This window comes from Xiphophorus hellerii, chromosome 23 (genome assembly GCF_003331165.1).
Source record: "Xiphophorus hellerii strain 12219 chromosome 23, Xiphophorus_hellerii-4.1, whole genome shotgun sequence".
Taxonomy (NCBI): Eukaryota; Metazoa; Chordata; class Actinopteri; order Cyprinodontiformes; family Poeciliidae; genus Xiphophorus; species Xiphophorus hellerii.
In genome coordinates, this window is record NC_045694.1 from 15,396,773 (window position 1) to 15,422,960 (window position 26,188).

The window sequence follows — 26,188 nt, forward strand, 5'->3', positions numbered from 1 at the left end:
CACACATGAAACGTGAGAAAGTTTATAAATCTTTCAATGTTTTGTGTGAATTTGGCCCTAGAAACAATGCTTAATCTTAAACCACTATGCCCTGCATTTTAATAAAATAAGATGCTCTGTTCCAATTAAAACAAATGTTACTTTTTTGGCCTATATGTGGAGAAAAACTAACCCTTGACATCAGTGTAAATACCCCAAATAGTGCACCACTTTTAAAAAAAAAAAAAAAAAAAGAACAAAAACATGATGTAGAAGTAAATCTTCAATCATCTAAGATCAGCAACTTGGACATCAAAGTGAGGGAAAGGCAATTCCAGAACTTAATACTGCATAATGGCTGACTTTTATATAGGCAGAATAGGAGTCAGATCTAGGTCACCACTGTCAGAGAGTGTCATTTTTTGTTTTAAATTAATGTTATCTATTCCTCCTGTGCAGTTGGTTCATGAGATAATGTTTCTCTTTAAAATTGCACAAATTAATTTGATTTGAGATTTCAATTTGATATATAAAGGGCATTATAAATAAAACTGTTTATTATTATTACATATATCCAGAATTTATATATATATATATATATATATATATATATATATATATATTACCCCTCCAGGGGGTCTTTTGTGGGCTCTAGTGTCCCTTATATAAAAGTAGACTGACAGGAAAGGGGGAAGGAGAGGGGGAAGACATGCAGTAGTGTTTTAAAATTCAGATTTCTATGTTGATCTATATTTGACATTTCTGTGTGAAATTAACACATTCATAGTGTTAACTTTTCGCACTACACTCTAGTGTTAGGTAAATCAACACTGATGTGTGTTAAATTTCAACTACTGAGAGTGTTGATTCAACTCTATCACAAATAACACTTTCAAAAGTGTTACTTTATCAAGAGTGGACCAATATAGACACTTTCAAAGTGTTGAATTCAACTCTAGGAATTGAATTAACACTTCCAAATTTGCTGTGTGCTGATGCACAATATTTACCCAACCTAAGTAGGTAAAGCAATGTTTAAGTGCATTAACTTCATGTTTAAATGAATTTGCAGAATAGCCGATTGGGATTGCTAACCTTTCTAACATGTTCCTCAAGTTACAGCTCCACTGAATAACGTTAGCAGCAGTTTCTGTTGTTGTTACAAACTAAAGTTAGCATATGATTTGTAGCTTTGATAGCTGTGTTTTCAACCTGAAACTGCAGTGGACTGATATGAGAATAGTCTCGAGTTTAACTGGTTAATGGTTGATGGATATAGTACATTTCCTCTCTGAATAGGCCAAGGAGAGGCCATGGCAGGTCGAAAATACAATAATGGTTTTCACCAGCTAGCCTCATGAATGTCATTCACTCCACCAGGCCCATTACTAATAGTTTGCATTTTATTGTTGACCACAAAGCCATGGATTTCAAAGAAAGATTTAGTCCGTCATATTTAAAGGTTTTAATGCTTGAATATTAATTTTTACATTAAATGTCTGCTTAAGACTGCTGAGCAGGGGTGTTTTAAGGACGTTTTTGAAGAGGGCTAAATGGGGGTGATGAATAATCTTGGGTTGTCACACTAAAATAAAAACCCAGGTAGAAAAGAGAGCTGCAATACAAAGTGAGTGACAGATGTCAGACACAACATGTAGGTTAAACACTAACATAAACATAAATACGTACATCCCAAAAATCATTTTAATTGAAGCTATTTGTCTTTTTTCTTAAGTTATTCATTAAAAATATTATCCAATTAAGACTTTCTCATTTTATTATTTCACAACAAATAAGGAGTGCAGGTGATTTGATTTTGTAATTCTTAATGTAAATTGAAATATCAGCTTTGCACATGTGTGGAGCTCTCCATATTATACTTTAGTCCCATAGTCAATAACATTCAGACAATGGTGAAACCGCAGATATTACATGAGACAAGTAACCAATAACTTGTTGTCCCCAAATGAAAACAGTTCTTTCCTCTGGGCCGATGCCAAGATAAGAATCTCCCCCCATGATATGTCAAGCTCTACCGACCAAACCTTTTCTAGCTGGTTTTGAGTCAGTTTAAATGATTCCCTATATAATACCAGAAAGAGCATAATATTTCTTCTTTACAATAAATCTGGATGTTCGTAGCTGATGGTTTTATATTGTGAAATAAAGTGCAACATAAGACAATCCTTCTATCAGTAGGTTATCTTACATGCTGAAGTCCACAGAATTTTGTTAAACTTGATAAGGATCTTCAATTATAGGAACTAGAAATTTGTCAGTAATTTATAAACGTTGTGTGGTATATTTCTATTGTATGCAATATTCTCATAATATTTATTCCCATTCTTGTTGTCCAATAATGGACAACAATAGGAATCCCATCTTTAACTTTGTCTTTATGTATGTATGAAGCCATTGAGGAACGCAGTTACTTACTCTTATTTTTCCAACTATTCCTGGCTCAGAGCTTCCCTGTTTGGCTGTGTTTCTTTCAAAAATACTAATGTTGTTAGTGCTACCTAACTCTAATGGTTTGTTTTCTTTTGTAGAAATACTCCTGGAGTCGTGCTTGTATGTTTTTTTTTTTTTCAGTTGGCATTCTGTCTTGTTAGGTGGCTACCCGTCACCAGAGATGGCGCCATATACTGGCTCTACTGGAAGTTGTTCTTGTTAAAATGGAGTCCTTCCTTACCATTGTAGCCACATGTTTGCTCCACAGGAGAGAAGTCATGGACTTCATCCAATCCGCATAGCAGTTTTATACCAATTACCCTTTTATGATTAATTGATTTTGACTGTTCTGAGTTGAATTTGTATAGTAGTGTGAATACATGAATATTATAAGTGTATTAATTGGATTGATTTGAACACAAATTTGGACCAAACTGGATTCAATATAATCATACATTACTTAAAGCTCTTTGTTTTATAATGTGTGTTAAGACGGCATCGACTGTTAACGGGCTCTATATTTCTAAAATGAATTAAACTGAACTGAAATGTTGCCACAATTGTAAACATGTATAGCACCACATATTCCATCTTGTTTTTATTCATTAAACAAATACCAACTGAAAAATAAAAATGTTTGTGAAAACTTAGGAATGACCTAAATATGAAAAACCATCAAACGTAAAGGTTGTAAGGAAAAACAAATAAACCATACCAGGTTTGTTGTTTATAATCCAGGTGTGTAAATGTATTTAATGTAAATTGTTATAGCTGCCCTGTAATTTTTTCATATATTTATGTAAAATAAAATTGTGACAGGACTCAAAAAATACTTATTACTCAGTTGACTCAAAAACTGCAAATCAAGTTCAAAAACAAGAATAATCTCTATAAATCCATTTATTGCATTTAGTTGGCAGAATGCACACAGAAGCATGGATCCAAAAAATTATGCTCTCCATCAAATATCAATGGTATACATCTTTCTACCTGCAAAGAAGTTGTTTGAAAACAGATGATATTAAGATGTGACTGTGACATGACCGGAATAGGTGTCTATACAAAACAAAAAGTGTCAAAAATGAAATTAAATATAAAGGATTACTAACTGTTAGAATGTAAAAATGACAGGATTAAGAAACCAGTTTAAAATAAACAAAGCAATTTAATTTTTATTGTGACACAAAATTTTAGCAATTACAACTTTTCTTAAATGAAGAGACAGCAATCAGAAGTACACACAGCACTTCAAAGAATTTCCAAAAAGATTGTCCTTGCAATTATGCTATATACAAGTATATGAATCTTCAGAAGGTTGTCAAAATTACATTGCAAAAATACAATCTGCACTGACTACTATTGAAGCTTAGAAAAAAAAAACATAATTGTACACGTACTAAAATGGAAACTAATTAAAATTGTGTTTCAAATGTATGTAGAGCATTTTCCTTCGAAACAACTGTGATGTATGTTCTTTGCAGTAGACCCCTGGTTACGAATATGTAACAACCATTCAATAAAAATCATTCATTTAAAGAAGAAACAAAACGTATGACCTATAATTTTGTGTGATGCAATAGATTAATAAATCTGGACTATGTACAAAACAATATTCATTAATAAAAGTATACATTTATCTTATGTACAGTTTGAAGAATTTTTTAACAATCTAATTCTCTCCTATTTCATTTTCTTTAAAATTATCATTCATAGGTAAACAGAGATAATTGTGCATGTTCTATTAAATTTAAAAGAACTAAAGTTCAAAACTTATACTGCATTAGGAGATTGTATTTGAGTGCATGAAGGATTTAATTGATCTTACTATTATTTTTTTGGAGAAACCGATAGTTCAAGTTTTGGAAGCCTGAAAGCACCTCTTGATCCACTGTCACTGCTTGAGGAGGACGACAATCTAGATTTTTTCAGAGGTACAGAAGCATCTGTACTCCCCTCTATCTCTCCTTCATTGTCGTTTCCAAGTGTTACTTCGTATGAGCCCTTGGACTTAGATCCAAAACCTCCAAATGTGCCAAATTTTAATTTGCCTTTCTTGCCTTTGACCTTAGTTCCTCCTACATCTATTGAAATGTCACCACATTCAGCTCCTGAAAGAGCTGAAGGAGAGCTAGCTCCAAGAGAACCTTCATCACTGGCAGAGGAAGATCGGTGCTTTGATTTTTTAAATAGATCCAGTGAGGCTGACTTTCCCTTAGCTGACAAACTGACTCCAGATTCACCTTCCAGGTCTAATTTTCCACCCATCATTGCATCTGATTTTCCTTTTCCTGCAACATCTTGGCCCTCCACCTTAGGCTGAAGAATGCCAAACTTTGGCACTTTGATTTTTGGAAATAGTATTGTACCCTCTGGATACTGAAGGCCACTAGCTGATTGTCCTGAAGTTCTTGCACTAATCTCTGGACCTCCTTTGACATTAACATCAGGGCCTTCCAAACAAATCTTTGCACTGTCAGATGATACATTTGCATCGGGTGATTTAAATCCTTCAGCTAAAGATCCATCACCTTTTAGTTTTGGAGATTTAATATCTAGTTCTACATCAGGGAAATGAAGTTTACCAAAAAGAGGCTTCTTAGTGTTTGTCCCTTTCACATGAATATTCGGTGTGTCAATACCCTGGTCTACTTCTGGTGTTTTAATATCAGCTTCTTGCTTCCTTGCTTTTCCTTTCACTTTTGGAAGTTTGAACTTTCCCTTTTTCCCCTTCACATCTATGTCAGGGACATCAAGACTTGCTTCAGTGGAATCAAATTCTGGTCCTTTTATGTTTACTTCAGGTGCTTTAATGTTAAAGTCAGCTTTTGCAAAATTTACATCAACTTCTGATTCTGATGGGAGTGTGACTTTGGACATTTTAAAACCAACCTTGGGCCCTCCAGTATGAACCTTGGGATCCTTGATGTCAACATCAGGAGCTTTAAGATTCATGTCCACATCTGACATGGATAATTTTGGTCCTTTAATTTCAATGTCTGTTTTAGGAAGGTTAACATTAATTTCTTTTCCTTCAACATTTGAACCTTTCAGATTAATATCCCATTCGGGGCCTGATACAGTTGGCAGTTTTATTTTGGGTGCTTTAAAGTCTACTTTAGAGGAATCAACATCTATTTTGGCTTTGGAAAGGTTGATGTCAACACCTTGACTCCCTGTTTTGGGGCCTTTAAAGTCTAGTGATGTCATTTTTATTTTAGGGATTTCAAACCCATCTTTGCCACCCCCAAGATCAACATGTGGACCTTTGATATCAACTTCAGGTGGTGTTATTTTTCCTGCTCCTTTGATTTCTGTCTTTGGTACTTTGATATCAATATTAGTATCAGGGAGAGTAACATTAACATTTCCTTTTGTTTTTGGCCCTGTAAGATTAATGTTTAAGTCTGGCAAGGTGGGTCCTGATACTGATGGAAGTTTAACATTGGGACTTGCCTCGGGGCCTTTAACATCAACTCCACCAATGTCAACTTTGGGGGTTACTGTATCAGCATTAACATTTGGAATGGTTATAGTATCATTTGAATTTTCCAGCTGAGGTAGTTTGATGCCAAAAGATGGTATCTTGATCTTGGGCATTTCTAATCCACCCTTCAGTCCCTCAACTTCAAACTTTGGACCTTTTATATTGGCTTCTTTCAGGTTTAGATCTACATCTGGAACTGACACATTCAAATCCCCTTTAAGTTTTGGACCTGTCAGATTTAAATCCACATCTTTTGATCCCTTAAGTTTTCCACTGTGAATATCGACATCAAATCCTGCACCTGCTGACGTGACATCTGAGGTTTTTATGTCAATTGCAGATTTTGAAGGATCAGCTTCTGGCATGTCAACTTTTGGGCCCTTGAGGCCAAATTTTGGGATCTTAAATTTGGGACTTTTAGATTTTGAACCAGACAAACCAATGTCAACATCAAGTCCCTCTCGGCTCCCAGTCTTTCCTTTAATGTTGACATCTCCATGCTCCAGTTTAATATCAGGTTCTGAGGTCTTTATCTTTGGACTCTTGAATCCAACCTTTGGCATTTTAAACTTAGATTTTTTCGGAGTGACTTCCAAGACATCAATGTCTTTCAGTTCAGCTTTTGGAAATTGACCCTCTCCTTTAAATTCCCCCTTTAATTTCGATCCCTTCAGATTTATGTCAACATTTGGTAGTGCGGGTTTGGAACCAGGTATCGTTGGAAACTTTGGTGGTTCGCTACTATGCTTTAGATCAATATCAAGACTTGGAACATTGGTTTTAACTTTTGCACCTTTGATGTCAATTTCAGGTGACTTGATATCTCCTTTAATCTTTGGACCTGAAACATCCATGTCACCTTTGAGTTTTGGGCCTTTCAAGTTGAAATCCACATCTGGCATGGATATTTTTGGCCCAGATATGCTTGGCATGTTGAATTTGGGACCTTTCAGTTTGGCATTTGGTCCCTTAATGTCAAGATCTGCTCCTTCGACATCAACATCTGGTGCTTTCACATCAATATCTGCCTTGGGGAGGTTGATGTCAACATCTGGACCTTCTAGTGTGGGGCCTTTTAAACCAAATGAGGGCATCTTGAATTTGGGCATTTTCAAGTCCACCTTTGTGACCCTCAATGTCAAAATCTGGGCCTTCAATGTCCACCTCGGGACCCTTGAGATCTCCTTTAATCTTTGGCATTTTAACATCCAGATCCCGTTCAACCTTAGGGCCTTTCAGATTAATGTCAACATCTGGAACATTAACATTTGGACCTTTCAAATTTAGTGAAGGCATTTTTATTTTAGGCATTTCAAATCCTCCTTTTGGTCCTTCAATATCAACTTCTGGACCTTTGATGTCTAATTCAGGTGATTTGATATCTCCTTTGATCTTTGGACCTGAAACATCCATGTCACCTTTGAGTTTGGGGCCTTTCAAATTGAAATCCACATCTGGCATGGATATTTTCGGTCCAGATATGCTTGGCATGTTGAATTTGGGACCTTTCAGTTTGGCATTTGGTCCCTTAATGTCAAGGTCTGCTCCTTCGATATCAACATCTGGTCCTTTCACATCAATATCTGCCTTGGGGAGGTTGATGTCAACATCTGGACCTTCCCCTTTGGGACCTTTCATACCAAATGACGGCATCTTGAATTTAGGCATTTTGAAACCACCTTTGTGACCCTCAATGTCAAAATCTGGGCCTTCAATATCCACCTCTGGACCTTTCAAATCTCCTTTAATCTTTGGCAGATTAACATCCACATCCCCTTCAACCTTAGGACCTTTCAGATTTATGTCAACATCTGGCATGTCAACTTTTGGACCTTTCAAATTTAGTGATGGCATTTTTATTTTAGGCATTTCAAATCCTCCCTTTGGTCCTTCAATATCAACTTCTGGACCTTTGATGTCTATTTCAGGTGATTTGATATCTCCTTTGATCTTTGGACCTGAAACATCCATGTCACCTTTGAGTTTGGGGCCTTTCAAATTGAAATCCACATCTGGCATGGATATTTTCGGTCCAGATATGCTTGGCATGTTGAATTTGGGACCTTTCAGTTTGGCATGTGGCCCCTTAATGTCAAGGTCTGCTCCTTCGATATCAACATCTGGTGCTTTCACATCAATATCTGCCTTGGGGAGGTTGATGTCAACATCTGGACCTTCCCCTTTGGGACCTTTTAAGCCAAATGACGGCATCTTGAATTTAGGCATTTTCAATCCACCTTTGGGACCCTCCATGTCAAAATCTGGGCCTTCAATGTCCACCTCGGGACCTTTGAGATCTCCTTTAATCTTTGGCATTTTAACATCCAGATCACCTTCAACCTTAGGACCTTTCAGATTAATGTCAACATCTGGAATATCAACCTTTGGACCTTTCAAATTTAGTGAAGGCATTTTTATTTTAGGCATTTCAAATCCTCCCTTTGGTCCTTCAATATCAACTTCTGGACCTTTGATGTCTATTTGAGGTGATTTGATATCTCCTTTGATCTTTGGACCTGAAACATCCATGTCACCTTTGAGTTTGGGGCCTTTCAAATTGAAATCCACATCTGGCATGGATATTTTCGGTCCAGATATGCTTGGCATGTTGAATTTGGGACCTTTCAGTTTGGCATGTGGCCCCTTAATGTCAAGGTCTGCTCCTTCGATATCAACATCTGGTGCTTTCACATCAATATCTGCCTTGGGGAGGTTGATGTCAACATCTGGACCTTCCCCTTTGGGACCTTTTAAGCCAAATGACGGCATCTTGAATTTAGGCATTTTCAATCCACCTTTGGGACCCTCCATGTCAAAATCTGGGCCTTCAATGTCCACCTCGGGACCTTTGAGATCTCCTTTAATCTTTGGCATTTTAACATCCAGATCACCTTCAACCTTAGGACCTTTCAGATTAATGTCAACATCTGGAATATCAACCTTTGGACCTTTCAAATTTAGTGAAGGCATTTTTATTTTAGGCATTTCAAATCCTCCCTTTGGTCCTTCAATATCAACTTCTGGACCTTTGATGTCTATTTGAGGTGATTTGATATCTCCTTTGATCTTTGGACCTGAAACATCCATGTCACCTTTGAGTTTGGGGCCTTTCAAGTTGAAATCCATATCTGGCATAGATATTTTTGGTCCAGATATGCTTGGCATGTTGAATTTGGGACCTTTCAGTTTGGCATTTGGTCCCTTAATGTCAAGGTCTGCTCCTTCAATATCAACCTCTGGTGCTTTCACATCAATATCTGCCTTGGGGATTTTGATGTCAACATCTGGACCTTCCCCTTTTGGACCTTTCATACCAAATGACGGCATCTTGAATTTGGGCATTTTGAAACCACCTTTGTGACCCTCAATGTCAAAATCTGGGCCTTCAATATCCACTTCTGGACCTTTTAGATCTCCTTTAATCTTTGGCAACTTAACATCCACGTCCCCTTCAACCTTAGGACCTTTCAGATTAATGTCAACATCTGGCATATCAACTTTTGAACCTTTCAAATTTAGTGATGGCATTTTTATTTTAGGCATTTCAAATCCTCCCTTTGGTCCTTCAATATCAACTTCTGGACCTTTGATGTCTATTTCAGGTGATTTGATATCTCCTTTGATCTTTGGACCTGAAACATCCATGTCACCTTTGAGTTTTGGGCCTTTCAAGTTGAAATCCACATCTGGCATGGATATTTTTGGTCCAGATATGCTTGGCATGTTGAATTTGGGACCTTTCAGTTTGGCATTTGGTCCCTTAATGTCAAGGTCTGCTCCTTCAATATCAACATCTGGTGCTTTCACATCAATGTCTGCCTTGGGGATGTTGATGTCAACATCTGGATCTTCCCCTTTGGGACCTTTCATTCCAAATGACGGCATCTTGAATTTAGGCATTTTGAAACCACCTTTGTGACCCTCAATGTCAAAATCTGGGCCTTCAATGTCCACCTCTGGACCTTTTACATCTCCTTTAATCTTTGGCAGATTAACATCCACGTCCCCTTCAACCTTAGGACCTTTCAGATTAATGTCAACATCTGGCATATCAACTTTTGGACCTTTCAAATTTAGTGATGGCATTTTTATTTTAGGCATTTCAAATCCTCCCTTTGGTCCTTCAATATCAACTTCTGGACCTTTGATGTCTATTTGAGGTGATTTGATATCTCCTTTGATCTTTGGACCTGAAACATCCATGTCACCTTTGAGTTTGGGGCTTTTCAAGTTGAAATCCACATCTGGCATGGATATTTTTGGTCCAGATATGCTTGGCATGTTGAATTTGGGACCTTTCAGTTTGGCATTTGGTCCCTTGATGTCAAGGTCTGCTCCTTCAATATCAACATCTGGTGCTTTCACATCAATATCTGCCTTGGGGATGTTGATGTCAACATCTGGACCTTCGACTTTGGGACCTTTCATACCAAATGACGGCATCTTGAATTTGGGCATTTTGAAACCACCTTTGTGACCCTCAATGTCAAAATCTGGGCCTTCAATATCCACCTCTGGACCTTTTAGATCTCCTTTAATCTTTGGCAGGTTAACATCCAAGTCCCCTTCAACCTTAGGACCTTTCAGATTAATGTCAACATCTGGCATATCAACTTTTGGACCTTTCAAATTTAGTGAAGGCATTTTTATTTTAGGCATTTCAAATCCTCCTTTTGGTCCTTCAATATCAACTTCTGGACCTTTGATGTCTATTTGAGGTGATTTGATATCTCCTTTGATCTTTGGACCTGAAACATCCATGTCACCTTTGAGTTTGGGGCTTTTCAAGTTGAAATCCACATCTGGCATGGATATTTTTGGTCCAGATATGCTTGGCATGTTGAATTTGGGACCTTTCAGTTTGGCATTTGGTCCCTTAATGTCAAGGTCTGCTCCTTCAATATCAACCTCTGGTGCTTTCACATCAATATCTGCCTTGGGGATGTTGATGTCAACATCTGGACCTTCCAGTTTGGGACCTTTCATACCAAATGACGGCATCTTGAATTTGGGCATTTTGAAACCACCTTTGTGACCCTCCATGTCAAAATCTGGGCCTTCAATATCCACCTCTGGACCTTTTAGATCTCCTTTAATCTTTGGCAGGTTAACATCCACGTCCCCTTCAACCTTAGGACCTTTGAGATTAATGTCAACATCTGGAATATCAACTTTTGGACCTTTCAAATTTAGTGAAGGCATTTTTATTTTAGGCATTTCAAATCCTCCCTTTGGTCCTTCAATATCAACTTCTGGACCTTTGATGTCTATTTGAGGTGATTTGATATCTCCTTTGATCTTTGGACCTGAAACATCCATGTCACCTTTGAGTTTGGGGCTTTTCAAGTTGAAATCCACATCTGGCATGGATATTTTTGGTCCAGATATGCTTGGCATGTTGAATTTGGGACCTTTCAGTTTGGCATTTGGTCCCTTAAAGTCAAGGTCTGCTCCTTCAATATCAACCTCGGGTGCTTTCACATCAATATCTGCCTTGGGGATGTTGATGTCAACATCTGGACCTTCCCCTTTGGGACCTTTCATACCAAATGATGGCATCTTGAATTTAGGCATTTTGAAACCACCTTTGTGACCCTCAATGTCAAAATCTGGGCCTTCAATGTCCACCTCTGGACCTTTTAGATCTCCTTTAATCTTTGGCAGATTAACATCCACGTCCCCTTCAACCTTAGGACCTTTCAGATTAATGTCAACATCTGGCATATCAACTTTTGGACCTTTCAAATTTAGTGATGGCATTTTTATTTTAGGCATTTCAAATCCTCCCTTTGGTCCTTCAATATCAACTTCTGGACCTTTGATGTCTATTTCAGGTGATTTGATATCTCCTTTGATCTTTGGACCTGAAACATCCATGTCACCTTTGAGTTTGGGGCCTTTCAAGTTGAAATCCACATCTGGCATGGATATTTTTGGTCCAGATATGCTTGGCATGTTGAATTTGGGACCTTTCAGTTTGGCATTTGGTCCCTTAATGTCAAGGTCTGCTCCTTCAATATCAACATCTGGTGCTTTCACATCAATATCTGCCTTGGGGATGTTGATGTCAACATCTGGACCTTCCCCTTTGGGACCTTTCATACCAAATGATGGCATCTTGAATTTAGGCATTTTGAAACCACCTTTGTGACCCTCAATGTCAAAATCTGGGCCTTCAATGTCCACCTCTGGACCTTTTAGATCTCCTTTAATCTTTGGCAGATTAACATCCACGTCTCCTTCAACCTTAGGACCTTTCAGATTAATGTCAACATCTGGAATATCAACTTTTGGACCTTTCAAATTCATTGAAGGCATTTTTATTTTAGGCATTTCAAATCCTCCCTTTGGTCCTTCAATATCAACTTCTGGACCTTTGATGTCTATTTGAGGTGATTTGATATCTCCTTTGATCTTTGGACCTGAAACATCCATGTCACCTTTGAGTTTGGGGCCTTTCAAGTTGAAATCCACATCTGGCATGGATATTTTTGGTCCAGATATGCTTGGCATGTTGAATTTGGGACCTTTCAGTTTGGCATTTGGTCCCTTAATGTCAAGGTCTGCTCCTTCAATATCAACCTCTGGTGCTTTCACATCAATATCTGCCTTGGGGATGTTGATGTCAACATCTGGACCTTCGATTTTGGGACCTTTCATACCAAATGATGGCATCTTGAATTTAGGCATCTTTAACCCACCTTTGTGACCCTCCATGTCAAAATCTGGGCCTTCAATATTCACCTCTGGACCTTTCAGCTCTCCTTTAAGCTTTGGAAGATTAACATCCACATCCCCTTCAATCTTAGGACCTTTCAGATTAATGTCAACATCTGGCATATCAACTTTTGGACCTTTCAAATTTAGTGATGGCATTTTTATTTTAGGCATTTCAAATCCTCCCTTTGGTCCTTCAATATCAACTTCTGGACCTTTGATGTCTATTTGAGGTGATTTGATATCTCCTTTGATCTTTGGACCTGAAACATCCATGTCACCTTTGAGTTTGGGGCCTTTCAAGTTGAAATCCACATCTGGCATGGATATTTTTGGTCCAGATATGCTTGGCATGTTGAATTTGGGACCTTTCAGTTTGGCATTTGGTCCCTTAATGTCAAGGTCTGCTCCTTCAATATCAACATCTGGTGCTTTCACATCAATATCTGCCTTGGGGATGTTGATGTCAACATCTGGACCTTCTCCTTTGGGACCTTTCATACCAAATGACGGCATCTTGAATTTAGGCATTTTTAACCCACCTTTGTGACCCTCAATGTCAAAATCTGGGCCTTCAATATTCACCTCTGGACCTTTTAGATCTCCTTTAATCTTTGGCAGATTAACATCCACGTCCCCTTCAACCTTAGGACCTTTCAGATTAATGTCAACATCTGGCATATCAACTTTTGGACCTTTCAAATTTAGTGATGGCATTTTTATTTTAGGCATTTCAAATCCTCCCTTTGGTCCTTCAATATCAACTTCTGGACCTTTGACGTCTATTTGAGGTGAATTGATATCTCCTTTGATCTTTGGACCTGAAACATCCATGTCACCTTTGAGTTTGGGGCCTTTCAGATTGAAATCCACATCTGGCATGGAGATTTTTGGCCCAGATATGCTTGGCATGTTGAATTTGGGACCTTTCAGTTTGGCATTTGGTCCCTTAATGTCAAGATCTGCTCCTTCAATATCAACATCTGGTGCTTTCACATCAATATCTGCCTTAGGGAGGTTGATGTCAACATCTGGACCTTCTAATTTGGGGACTTTAATACCAAATGAGGGCATCTTGAATTTAGGCATTTTCAGTCCTCCTTTGGGACCCTCAATGTCAATGTCTGGGCCTTCAATGTCCACCTCTGGAACATTTAGATCTCCTTTAATCTTTGGCAGATTAACATCCACGTCCCCTTCAACCTTAGGACCTTTCAGATTAATGTCAACATCTGGCATATCAACTTTTGGACCTTTCAAATTTAGTGAAGGCATTTTTATTTTAGGCATTTCAAATCCTCCCTTTGGTCCTTCAATATCAACTTCTGGACCTTTGATGTCTATTTCAGGTGATTTGATATCTCCTTTGATCTTTGGACCTGAAACATCCATGTCACCCTTGAGTTTTGGGCCTTTCAAGTTGAAATCCACATCTGGCATGGATATTTTTGGTCCAGATATGCTTGGCATGTTGAATTTGGGACCTTTCAGTTTGGCATTTGGTCCCTTGATGTCAACGTCTGCTTTTTCTATATTAACCTCAGGTGTTTTCATATCAATATCTGGCACAGAAACCTTTGGACTTGTAATCTTTGGCATTCTGAATTTCTTTCCTTTGACTTTTATGTTTGATCCCTCAACCGCAACATCTTTTCCTTTTATGTTTAAATCTGCAGCTTTTATGTCAATATTTGATTTAGGGATATTGACATCAACATCAGCAGCATCTGCTTTAGATCCTTTAAAACCAAATGATGGCATCTTGAATTTAGGCATCTTGAACCCACTTTTGTGCACCTCAATGTCAACGTCTGGGCCTTCAATTTCCACCTCGGGACCTTTTAGATCTCCTTTAATCTTTGGCAGATTAACATCCAGATCCCCTTCAGCCTTAGGACCTTTCAGATTAATGTCAACATCTGGAACATCAGCCTTTGGACCTTTCAAATTTAGTGAAGGCATTTTTATTTTAGGCATTTCAAATCCTCCCTTTGGTCCTTCAATATCAACTTCTGGACCTTTGATGTCTATGTCAGGTGATTTGATATCTCCTTTGATCTTTGGACCTGAAACATCCATGTCACCTTTGAGTTTTGGGCCTTTCAAGTTGAAATCCACATCTGGCATGGATATCTTTGGTCCAGATATGCTTGGCATGTTGAATTTGGGACCTTTCAGTTTGGCATTTGGTCCCTTAATGTCAAGGTCTGCTCCTTCAATATCAATATCTGGTGCTTTCACATCAATATCTGCCTTAGGGAGGTTGATGTCAACATCTGGACCTTCTAGTTTGGCACTCTTTGAGCCAAATGAGGGCATCTTGAATTTAGGCATTTTCAGTCCACCCTTGGGACCCTCAATGTCAAAATCTGGGCCTTCAATGTCCACCTCGGGACCTTTGAGATCTCCTTTAATCTTTGGCATTTTAACATCAAGATCCCCTTCAACCTTAGGACCTTTCAGATTAATGTCAACATCTGGAATATCAACTTTTGGACCTTTCAAATTTAGTGAAGGCATTTTTATTTTAGGCATTTCAAATCCTCCCTTTGGTCCTTCCATATCAACTTCTGGACCTTTGATGTCTATTTCAGGTGATTTGATATCTCCTTTGATCTTTGGACCTGAAACATCCATGTCACCTTTGAGTTTTGGTCCTTTCAAATTGAAATCCACATCTGGCATGGATATTTTCGGTCCAGATATGCTTGGCATGTTGAATTTGGGACCTTTCAGTTTGGCATTTGGTCCCTTAATATCAAGGTCTGCTCCTTCAATATCAACATCTGGTGCTTTTACATCAATATCTGCCTTGGGGAGGTTGATGTCAACATCTGGACCTTCCGCTTTGGGACCTTTCGTACCAAATGACGGCATCTTGAATTTAGGCATTTTGAAACCACCTTTGTGACCCTCAATGTCAAAATCTGGGCCTTCAATATCCACCTCTGGACCTTTCAGATCTCCTTTAATCTTTGGCAGATTAACATCCACGTCCCCTTCAACCTTAGGCCCTTTCAGATTTATGTCAACATCTGGCATGTCAACTTTTGGACCTTTCAAATTTAGTGAAGGCATTTTTATTTTAGGCATTTCAAATCCTCCCTTTGGTCCTTCAATATCAACTTCTGGACCTTTGATGTCTATTTGAGGTGATTTGATATCTCCTTTGATCTTTGGACCTGAAACATCCATGTCACCTTTGAGTTTGGGGCCTTTCAAATTGAAATCCACATCTGGCATGGATATTTTTGGTCCAGATATGCTTGGCATGTTGAATTTGGGACCTTTCAGTTTGGCATTTGGGCCCTTAATGTCAAGGTCTGCTCCTTCGATATCAACATCTGGTGCTTTCACATCAATATCTGCCTTGGGGAGGTTGATGTCAACATCTGGACCTTCCACTTTGGGACCTTTTAAGCCAAATGAGGGCATCTTGAATTTAGGCATTTTCAATCCACCTTTGTGACCCTCAATGTCAAAATCTGGGCCTTCAATGTCCACCTCGGGACCTTTGAGTTCTCCTTTAATCTTTGGCATTTTAACATCAAGATCCCCTTCAACCTTAGGACCTTTCAGATTAATGTCAACATCTGGAATATCAACTTTTGGACCTTTCAAATTTAGTGAAGGCATTTTTATTTTTGGCATTTCAAATCCTCCCTTTGGTCCTTCCATATCAACTTCTGGACCTTTGATGTCTATTTCAGGTGATTTGATATCGCCTTTGATCTTTGGACCTGAAACATCCATGTCACCTTTGAGTTTTGGTCCTTTCAAATTGAAATCCACATCTGGCATGGATATTTTCGGTCCAGATATGCTTGGCATGTTGAATTTGGGACCTTTCAGTTTGGCATTTGGTCCCTTAATATCAAGGTCTGCTCCTTCAATATCAACCTCGGGTGCTTTTACATCAATATCTGCCTTGGGGAGGTTGATGTCAACATCTGGACCTTCCGCTTTGGGACCTTTCGTACCAAATGACGGCATCTTGAATTTAGGCATTTTGAAACCACCTTTGTGACCCTCAATGTCAAAATCTGGGCCTTCAATATCCACCTCTGGACCTTTCAGATCTCCTTTAATCTTTGGCAGATTAACATCCACGTCCCCTTCAACCTTAGGACCTTTCAGATTTATGTCAACATCTGGCATGTCAACTTTTGGACCTTTCAAATTTAGTGAAGGCATTTTTATTTTAGGCATTTCAAATCCTCCCTTTGGTCCTTCAATATCAACTTCTGGACCTTTGATGTCTATTTGAGGTGATTTGATATCTCCTTTGATCTTTGGACCTGAAACATCCATGTCACCTTTGAGTTTGGGGCCTTTCAAATTGAAATCCACATCTGGCATGGATATTTTTGGTCCAGATATGCTTGGCATGTTGAATTTGGGACCTTTCAGTTTGGCATTTGGGCCCTTAATGTCAAGGTCTGCTCCTTCGATATCAACATCTGGTGCTTTCACATCAATATCTGCCTTGGGGAGGTTGATGTCAACATCTGGACATTCACCTTTGGGACCTTTTAAGCCAAATGAGGGCATCTTGAATTTAGGCATTTTCAATCCACCTTTGTGACCCTCAATGTCAAAATCTGGGCCTTCAATGTCCACCTCGGGACCTTTGAGATCTCCTTTAATCTTTGGCATTTTAACATCAAGATCCCCTTCAACCTTAGGACCTTTCAGATTAATGTCAACATCTGGAATATCAACTTTTGGACCTTTCAAATTTATTGAAGGCATTTTTATTTTAGGCATTTCAAATCCTCCCTTTGGTCCTTCAATATCAACTTCTGGACCTTTGATGTCTATTTGAGGTGATTTGATATCTCCTTTGATCTTTGGACCTGAAACATCCATGTCACCTTTGAGTTTGGGGCCTTTCAAGTTGAAATCCACATCTGGCATGGATATTTTCGGTCCAGATATGCTTGGCATGTTGAATTTGGGACCTTTCAGTTTGGCATTTGGTCCCTTAATATCAAGGTCTGCTCCTTCAATATCAACATCTGGTGCTTTTACATCAATATCTGCCTTGGGGAGGTTGATGTCAACATCTGGACCTTCCGCTTTGGGACCTTTCGTACCAAATGATGGCATCTTGAATTTAGGCATTTTGAAACCACCTTTGTGACCCTCCATGTCAAAATCTGGGCCTTCAATATCCACCTCTGGACCTTTCAGATCTCCTTTAATCTTTGGCAGATTAACATCCACGTCCCCTTCAACCTTAGGACCTTTCAGATTTATGTCAACATCTGGCATGTCAACTTTTGGACCTTTCAAATTTAGTGAAGGCATTTTTATTTTAGGCATTTCAAATCCTCCCTTTGGTCCTTCAATATCAACTTCTGGACCTTTGATGTCTATTTGAGGTGATTTGATATCTCCTTTGATCTTTGGACCTGAAACATCCATGTCACCTTTGAGTTTGGGGCCTTTCAAATTGAAATCCACATCTGGCATGGATATTTTCGGTCCAGATATGCTTGGCATGTTGAATTTGGGACCTTTCAGTTTGGCATTTGGTCCCTTAATATCAAGGTCTGCTCCTTCAATATCAACATCTGGTGCTTTTACATCAATATCTGCCTTGGGGAGGTTGATGTCAACATCTGGACCTTCCGCTTTGGGACCTTTCGTACCAAATGACGGCATCTTGAATTTAGGCATTTTGAAACCACCTTTGTGACCCTCAATGTCAAAATCTGGGCCTTCAATATCCACCTCTGGACCTTTCAGATCTCCTTTAATCTTTGGCAGATTAACATCCACGTCTCCTTCAACCTTAGGACCTTTCAGATTTATGTCAACATCTGGCATGTCAACTTTTGGACCTTTCAAATTTAGTGAAGGCATTTTTATTTTAGGCATTTCAAATCCTCCCTTTGGTCCTTCAATATCAACTTCTGGACCTTTGATGTCTATTTGAGGTGATTTGATATCTCCTTTGATCTTTGGACCTGAAACATCCATGTCACCTTTGAGTTTTGGGCCTTTCAAATTGAAATCCACATCTGGCATGGATATTTTTGGTCCAGATATGCTTGGCATGTTGAATTTGGGACCTTTCAGTTTGGCATTTGGGCCCTTAATGTCAAGGTCTGCTCCTTCGATAACAACATCTGGTGCTTTCACATCAATATCTGGCTTGGGGAGGTTGATGTCAACATCTGGACCTTCCGCTTTGGGACCTTTCGTACCAAATGACGGCATCTTGAATTTAGGCATTTTGAAACCACCTTTGTGACCCTCAATGTCAAAATCTGGGCCTTCAATATCCACCTCTGGACCTTTCAGATCTCCTTTAATCTTTGGCAGATTAACATCCAGATCCCCTTCAACCTTAGGACCTTTTAGATTTATGTCAACATCTGGCATGTCAACTTTTGGACCTTTCAAATTTAGTGATGGCATTTTTATTTTAGGCATTTCAAATCCTCCCTTTGGTCCTTCAATATCAACTTCTGGACCTTTGATGTCTATTTGAGGTGATTTGATATCTCCTTTGATGTTTGGACCTGAAACATCCATGTCACCTTTGAGTTTGGGGCCTTTCAAGTTGAAATCCACATCTGGCATGGATATTTTTGGTCCAGATATGCTTGGCATGTTGAATTTGGGACCTTTCAGTTTGGCATTTGGTCCCTTAATGTCGAGGTCTGCTCCTTCAATATCAACATCTGGTGCTTTCACATCAATATCTGCCTTGGGGATGTTGATGTCAACATCTGGACCTTCCCCTTTGGGACCTTTCATACCAAATGACGGCATCTTGAATTTAGGCATTTTGAAACCACCTTTGTTACCCTCCATGTCAAAATCTGGGCCTTCAATGTCCACCTCTGGACCTTTCAGATCTCCCTTAATCTTTGGCAGATTAACATCCACGTCCCCTTCAACCTTAGGACCTTTCAGATTAATGTCAACATCTGGCATATCAACTTTTGGACCTTTCAAATTTAGCGATGGCATTTTTATTTTAGGCATTTCAAATCCTCCCTTTGGTCCTTCAATATCAACTTCTGGACCTTTGATGTCTATTTGAGGTGATTTGATATCTCCTTTGATCTTTGGACCTGAAACATCCATGTCACCTTTGAGTTTGGGGCCTTTCAAGTTGAAATCCACATCTGGCATGGATATTTTTGGTCCAGACATGCTTGGCATGTTGAATTTGGGACCTTTCAGTTTGGCATTTGGTCCCTTAATGTCAATGTCTGCTCCTTCAATATCAACATCTGGTGCTTTCACATCAATATCTGCCTTAGGGAGGTTGATGTCAACATCTGGACCTTCTAGTTTGGCACCCTTTGAACCAAATGAGGGCATCTTGAATTTAGGCATTTTCAGTCCACCCTTACTACCCTCAATGTCAACGTCTGGGCCTTCAATGTCCACCTTGGGACCTTTCAGATCTCCTTTAATCTTTGGCATTTTAACATCCACATCCCCTTCAACCTTAGGACCTTTCAGATTAATGTCAACATCTGGAACATCAACTTTTGGACCTTTCAAATTTAGTGATGGCATTTTTATTTTAGGCATTTCAAATCCTCCCTTTGGTCCTTCAATATCAACTTCTGGACCTTTGATGTCTATTTGAGGTGATTTGATATCTCCTTTGATCTTTGGACCTGAAACATCCATGTCACCTTTGAGTTTGGGGCCTTTCAAGTTGAAATCCACATCTGGCATGGATATTTTTGGTCCAGACATGCTTGGCATGTTGAATTTGGGACCTTTCAGTTTGGCATTTGGTCCCTTAATGTCAAGGTCTGCTCCTTCAATATCAACATCTGGTGCTTTCACATCAATATCTGCCTTAGGGAGGTTGATGTCAACATCTGGACCTTCTAGTTTGGCACCCTTTGAACCAAATGAGGGCATCTTGAATTTAGGCATTTTCAGTCCACCCTTACTACCCTCAATGTCAACGTCTGGGCCTTCAATGTCCACCTTGGGACCTTTCAGATCTCCTTTAATCTTTGGCATTTTAACATCCACATCCCCTTCAACCTTAGGACCTTTCAGATTAATGTCAACATCTGGAACATCAACCTTTGGACCTTTCAAATTTATTGAAGGCATTTTTATCTTAGGCATTTCAAATCCTCCCTTTGGTCCTTCAATATCAACTTCTGGACCTTTGATGTCTATTTGAGGTGACTTTGATATCTCCTTTGATCTTTGGACCTGAAACATCCATGTCACCTTTGAGTTTTGGGCCTTTCAAGTTGAAATCCACATCTGGCATGGATATTTTTGGCCCAGATATGCTTGGCATGTTGAATTTGGGACCTGTCAATTTGGCATTTGGTCCCTTAATGTCAAAGTCTGCTCCTTCGATATCAACATCTGGTGCTTTCACATCAATATCTGCCTTAGGGATGTTGATGTCAACATCTGGACCTTCTAGTTTTGGACCCTTTGAGCCAAATGAGGGCATCTTGAATTTAGGCATTTTCAGTCCACCCTTACGACCCTCAATGTCAACGTCTGGGCCTTCAATTTCCACCTCGGGACCTTTCAGATCTCCTTTAATCTTTGGCATTTTAATATCCAGATCCCCTTCAACCTTAGGACCTTTCAGATTAATGTCAACATCTGGAACATCAACCTTTGGACCTTTCAAATTTATTGAAGGCATTTTTATCTTAGGCATTTCAAATCCTCCCTTTTGTCCTTCAATATTAACTTCTGGACCTTTGATGTCTATTTCAGGTGATTTGATATCTCCTTTGATCTTTGGACCTGAAACATCCATGTCACCTTTGAGTTTGGGGCCTTTCAAGTTGAAATCCACATCTGGCATGGATATTTTTGGTCCAGATATGCTTGGCATGTTAAATTTGGGACCTTTCAGTTTGGCATTTGGTCCCTTAATGTCAAGGTCTGCTCCTTCAATATCAACATCTGGTGCTTTCACATCAATATCTGCCTTAGGGAGGTTGATGTCAACATCTGGACCTTCTAGTTTGGCACCCTTTGAACCAAATGAGGGCATCTTGAATTTAGGCATTTTTAGTCCACCCTTGTGACCCTCAATGTCAAAATCTGGGCCTTCAATGTCCACCTCGGGACCTTTCAGATCTCCTTTAATCTTGGGCGTTTTAACATCCACTTCCCCTTCAGCCTTAGGACCTTTCAGATTAATGTCAACATCCGGCATATCAACCTTTGGACCTTTCAAATTTATTGAAGGCATTTTTATCTTAGGCATTTCAAATCCTCCCTTTGGTCCTTCAATATCTGCTTCTGGACCTTTGATGTCTATTTCAGGTGATTTGATATCTCCTTTGATGTTTGAACTTGAAACATCCATGTCACCTTTGAGTTTGGGGCCTTTCAAGTTGAAATCCACATCTGGCATGGATATTTTTGGTCCAGATATGCTTGGCATGTTGAATTTGGGACCTTTCAGTTTGGCATTTTGTCCCTTAATGTCAAGGTCTGCTCCGTCGATATCAACATCTGGTGCTTTCACATCAATATCTGCCTTGGGGATGTTGATGTCAACACCTGGACCTTCCACTTTGGGGCCTTTCATACCAATGGAGGGCATCTTGAATTTAGGCATTTTTAACCCACCTTTGTGATGCTCCATGTCAAAATCAGGGCCTTCAATGTCCACCTCTGGACCTTTCAGATCTCCTTTAATCTTTGGCATTTTAACATCCACGTCCCCTTCAGCCTTAGGACCTTTCAGATTAATGTCAACATCAGTCATATCAACTTTTGGACCTTTCAAATTTAGTGAAGGCATTTTCATTTTAGGCATTTCAAATCCTCCTTTTGGTCCTTCAATATCTGCTTCTGGACCTTTGATGTCAATTTTGGGTGATTTGATATCACCTGTTACTTTTGGACCTGAAACATCCATGTCACCTTTGAGTTTTGGGCCTTTCAAATTGAAATCCATATCTGGCATGGATATTTTTGGTCCAGATAAGCTTGGCATGTTGAATTTGGGGCCTTTCAGTTTGGCATTTGGTCCCTTCATGTCAACGTCTGCTACTTCAATGTCAACCTCATGTGCTTTCACATTAATGTCTGCCTTGGGGGGGTTGATGTCAACATCTGGACCTTCCACTTTGGGGCCTCTCAATCCAAATGAAGGTATCTTAAATTTAGGCATTCTTAGCCCACCTTTTTGACCTTCCGTGTCAATGTCTGCGCCTTCAATCTCCACCTCTGGACCTTTTATATCTCCTTCAATGTTTGTCAGATTAACATCCACATCCCCTTGAACTTTAGGGCCTTTCAGATTAAGATTAACATCTGGAACATCAACGTTTGAACCTTTCAAATTCAGTGAAGGCATTTTTATTTTGGGCATTTCAAATCCTCCCTTTGGTCCTTCAACATCAACTTCTGAACCTTTGATGTCAATTCTAGGTGATTTGATATCTCCTTTGATCTTTGGACCTGAAACATCCATGTCACCCTTGAGTTTTGAGCCTTTCAAGTTGAAATCCACATCTGGCATGGATATTTTTGGTCCAGATATGGTGGGCATGTTGAATTTGGACCCTTTGAGATTTGCATCTGGTCCCTTAATGTCAAGATCTGCTCCCTCAATTTCAACATCCGGTGCTTTCACATCAATATCTGCTTTTGGGAGGTTGATGTCAACATCTGGATCTTTGTCTTTGGGTCCTTTATTCCCGAATGAGGGCATCTTGAATTTAGGCATTTTCAGTCCACCTTTGTAACCCTCTATGTCAACATCTGGGCCTTCAATGTCCACATCTGGACCTTTAAGGTCTCCTTTAATCTTTGGCAACTTAACATCCACATCTCCTGTTACTTTAGGTCCTTTCAGATTTAGATTAGCATCTGACACATCAACCTCTGGATCCTTTCAAATTCAGTGAAGACATTTTTATTTTTGGCATTTCAAGTCCTCCCTTTGTCCCTTCAATATCAACTTCTGGACCTTTGATGTCAATTTCAGGTGATTTGATATCCCCTTTCATTTTTGGACTGGAAACATCCATGTCACCTTTGACTTTTGGGCCTTTCAAGTTGAAATCCACATCTGGCATGGATTTTTCTGGTCCAGTTATTCTTGGCATGTTGAATTTGGACCCTTTCAGATTTGCATCTGGTCCTTTAATATCAACATCAGGTGCTTTCACATTTGTATGTGCCTTAGGGAAGTCAATGTTAACAACCTTTGGATCTTTCAAATTTACTGTGGGCATTTTTATTTCAGGCATTTTAATTTCTCCCTTTCGTCCTTCAACTTCAACTTCTGGGCCCTTGATGTCAATTTTATGTGATTTGATATCTGTTTTTATCTTTGGGAGCGAAATATCCATGTGACCTTTTTGTTTTGAGCCTTTCAAGTTGATATCTACGTCTGGCATGGAAATTTTTGTTCCTGATTTGCTGGGTATTGTTTGGACTGATGCCTCCACTTCCGCATATTTTTTTACATCTTTGTTTATGTTTTGCTCTGTAATGTCCATATCATTTTCAGTTTTATAACTTTTCCCTCCCACATCAACTTTTTGGTCTTTGTTCTTAACTGATAGCGTTTCAATTTGGGATAATGGAAATCCGCGCTTTGACTCAAAATCTTTTTTGTCGGCTTCTGCTATCCTTACACTTTCTACATCCACATTACCTTTGATTGTTGAACCTTTCAAGTTCAGATTCATCTCAGGCATTCTTACATCAACTCCTACCTTTGAATCTGACATGTCGGCTTTACCTTTACTTCTCGTGTCTATCTCTGTTATGATTCGTGTTTTGTAATGAAAGCCATCACTGTCAGTTACCTGAGATCTGTCAATGTCTGAATCCATTTTTTGATATTTAATGGCCTCTTCTGAGCTGCCTTGACTAGTGGTCTTTAATGATGATGTGTTTATAAGTGGTAATTTTAAATCACCTTCTTTTCTTTCAGTGTTTATATCAGGACATCTAAACCCTACTTTCGTTGCTGCTGGAACTCCCTCATCTTTTTCTCCACTTTTTGGCTTTGCACTTGGAAGACTAGTTTGGCTACTTGTCAATAAATTTCTGTCTGGATGTGAAGAATAACCAGTGTTGGCATTAGTTTCTGTAACAAGTGATACCGTTCCAGAATCAGCAGAATTTCCAATCGTTTTAACATCAAAATAACTTGATCCCTTGTTCAGGTGGAGGGATGTGTCTCCAGATGGTCTCTGGAACTTAATGTCTTCTTGTGACACAGACAGACTAGCTGATCTTTTGTTTTCATCATTTGTGGTTAATTCTGCATCTGCTGACCCTCCTACTGTAACAACCTTTATAAAAGTGCTTTTACTTTCACCTGATGTAGTCTGTTTTTCAGACTCATCTGTGCTTCCAGCTGTCTGTTCTTCACTTTCTCTTAAGATTTTAGTGCCCTCGTGACCTATAACTCCAAACTTAGGTCCTTTGAATCTGAGGTCCTTACTTCTTTCTGTTCCCTCTCTTATAATTGTCTTTGACTGATCTCCACTTGTATGTGTTTCTGTTGAGCTACCTTTTAGACCAGTATAGGTTACATTGCATGACTCAAAAACACCCTCTTCTCCCACCCCTTTAACTGTAGGACTGCCATGCAGTATTCTGACACGAGGAGAGCCATCTCCAGATTCATGCCGTTGTCCCTTGAAGTCTGGGCTTGAAAGTTCTAGTTTCTCACCTATCCCACTTGGCATATCCACTGTGTAAGTAGTGATGCGGCGAGTGATGGTTGTAATAGTACTGCCATCACTGCTAGTGCTGCTGTGTCGCTCTGTACGAACATCCACTCCTTCTGCAAGATCTTCAGACTTCAGCCTTGGTTTAATCTTCTTTGTGTATATTCTCTTGTAGTCCTCATCATCTCCACTCTGTATCAACATACAATATCATGTTTGTTAAAATATTAAGAAATAGTATATACTGTATACTGTATATTTTATCCATTTGATAATCGTAGTATCTCTAAGCAAACTCAAACTTTTGGTTTTAGATAACTTACGAGAATGATTTCTGGACTTGATGCTCCAAACTGTGACTTCCCTTCCCATGTGAGGGTGCCCATTGGAGAACGACATGGTGTGCTCAAGGGTGAGTAGCATGGGGATTTGTCTCCTTTGTTTTGTAGTTTCAGTCCAACTTTGTGTTTGTTCAATGTTTTCAGTAACTCTGCTGTCTCTTCGGAGCTCATATTTTCAAAGTAGATAGTTGCACCCACAATCTGATCGCCTGCAAATTTAAATGTTTGTTATGAATCAATCTTAAAAACAAAATAGATGGTGAAAAAATATTTCACAGTTTATTAAAGATATCAAGATAATGTACTACCTTCATATACTTTTCCAGATCGTGCTGCAGGTGACTCTCCTTTCACCTCTTTGACGAGGAGCTCTCCTCCACTTGTGTGTTCAATGGTCAAGCCAGTTTTGTCTGGGCCCTCCCAGTCTTGAAAGAGCACTTCCCTGGTGTCCTCTTCGTCAGCCATCTATAAAAGTAAACATTTATTTAGACAGAAAAAAAGTGGGGCAAAATGCGTTTGGTTGTCACATTTGGTAACTAACTTCCTGT

General features: G+C 39.2%; 1 protein-coding gene and 1 long non-coding RNA gene across 2 annotated transcripts in view; one reads left to right on the top strand and one right to left on the bottom strand.

Annotated features, from left to right (window-relative positions):
• Positions 1-3,312: 3,312 nt before the first annotated feature.
• ahnak (AHNAK nucleoprotein) overlaps positions 3,313-26,188 on the bottom strand; it is a 36,583-nt gene continuing 13,707 nt past the window's right edge. The window contains 7 exon segments of the mRNA XM_032554160.1: positions 3,313-7,035; positions 7,037-20,667; positions 20,837-21,166; positions 21,347-23,501; positions 23,503-25,491; positions 25,623-25,849; positions 25,949-26,105. Of these exon segments, the coding sequence (XP_032410051.1) occupies positions 4,258-7,035; positions 7,037-20,667; positions 20,837-21,166; positions 21,347-23,501; positions 23,503-25,491; positions 25,623-25,849; positions 25,949-26,105 (21,267 nt within the window). The 3' untranslated portion in view covers positions 3,313-4,257.
• Positions 20,715-22,029, top strand: LOC116713886 (uncharacterized). Its single transcript, XR_004337933.1, has 2 exons — positions 20,715-20,805; positions 21,923-22,029. It is a non-coding gene; the product is annotated as an uncharacterized LOC116713886 (long non-coding RNA).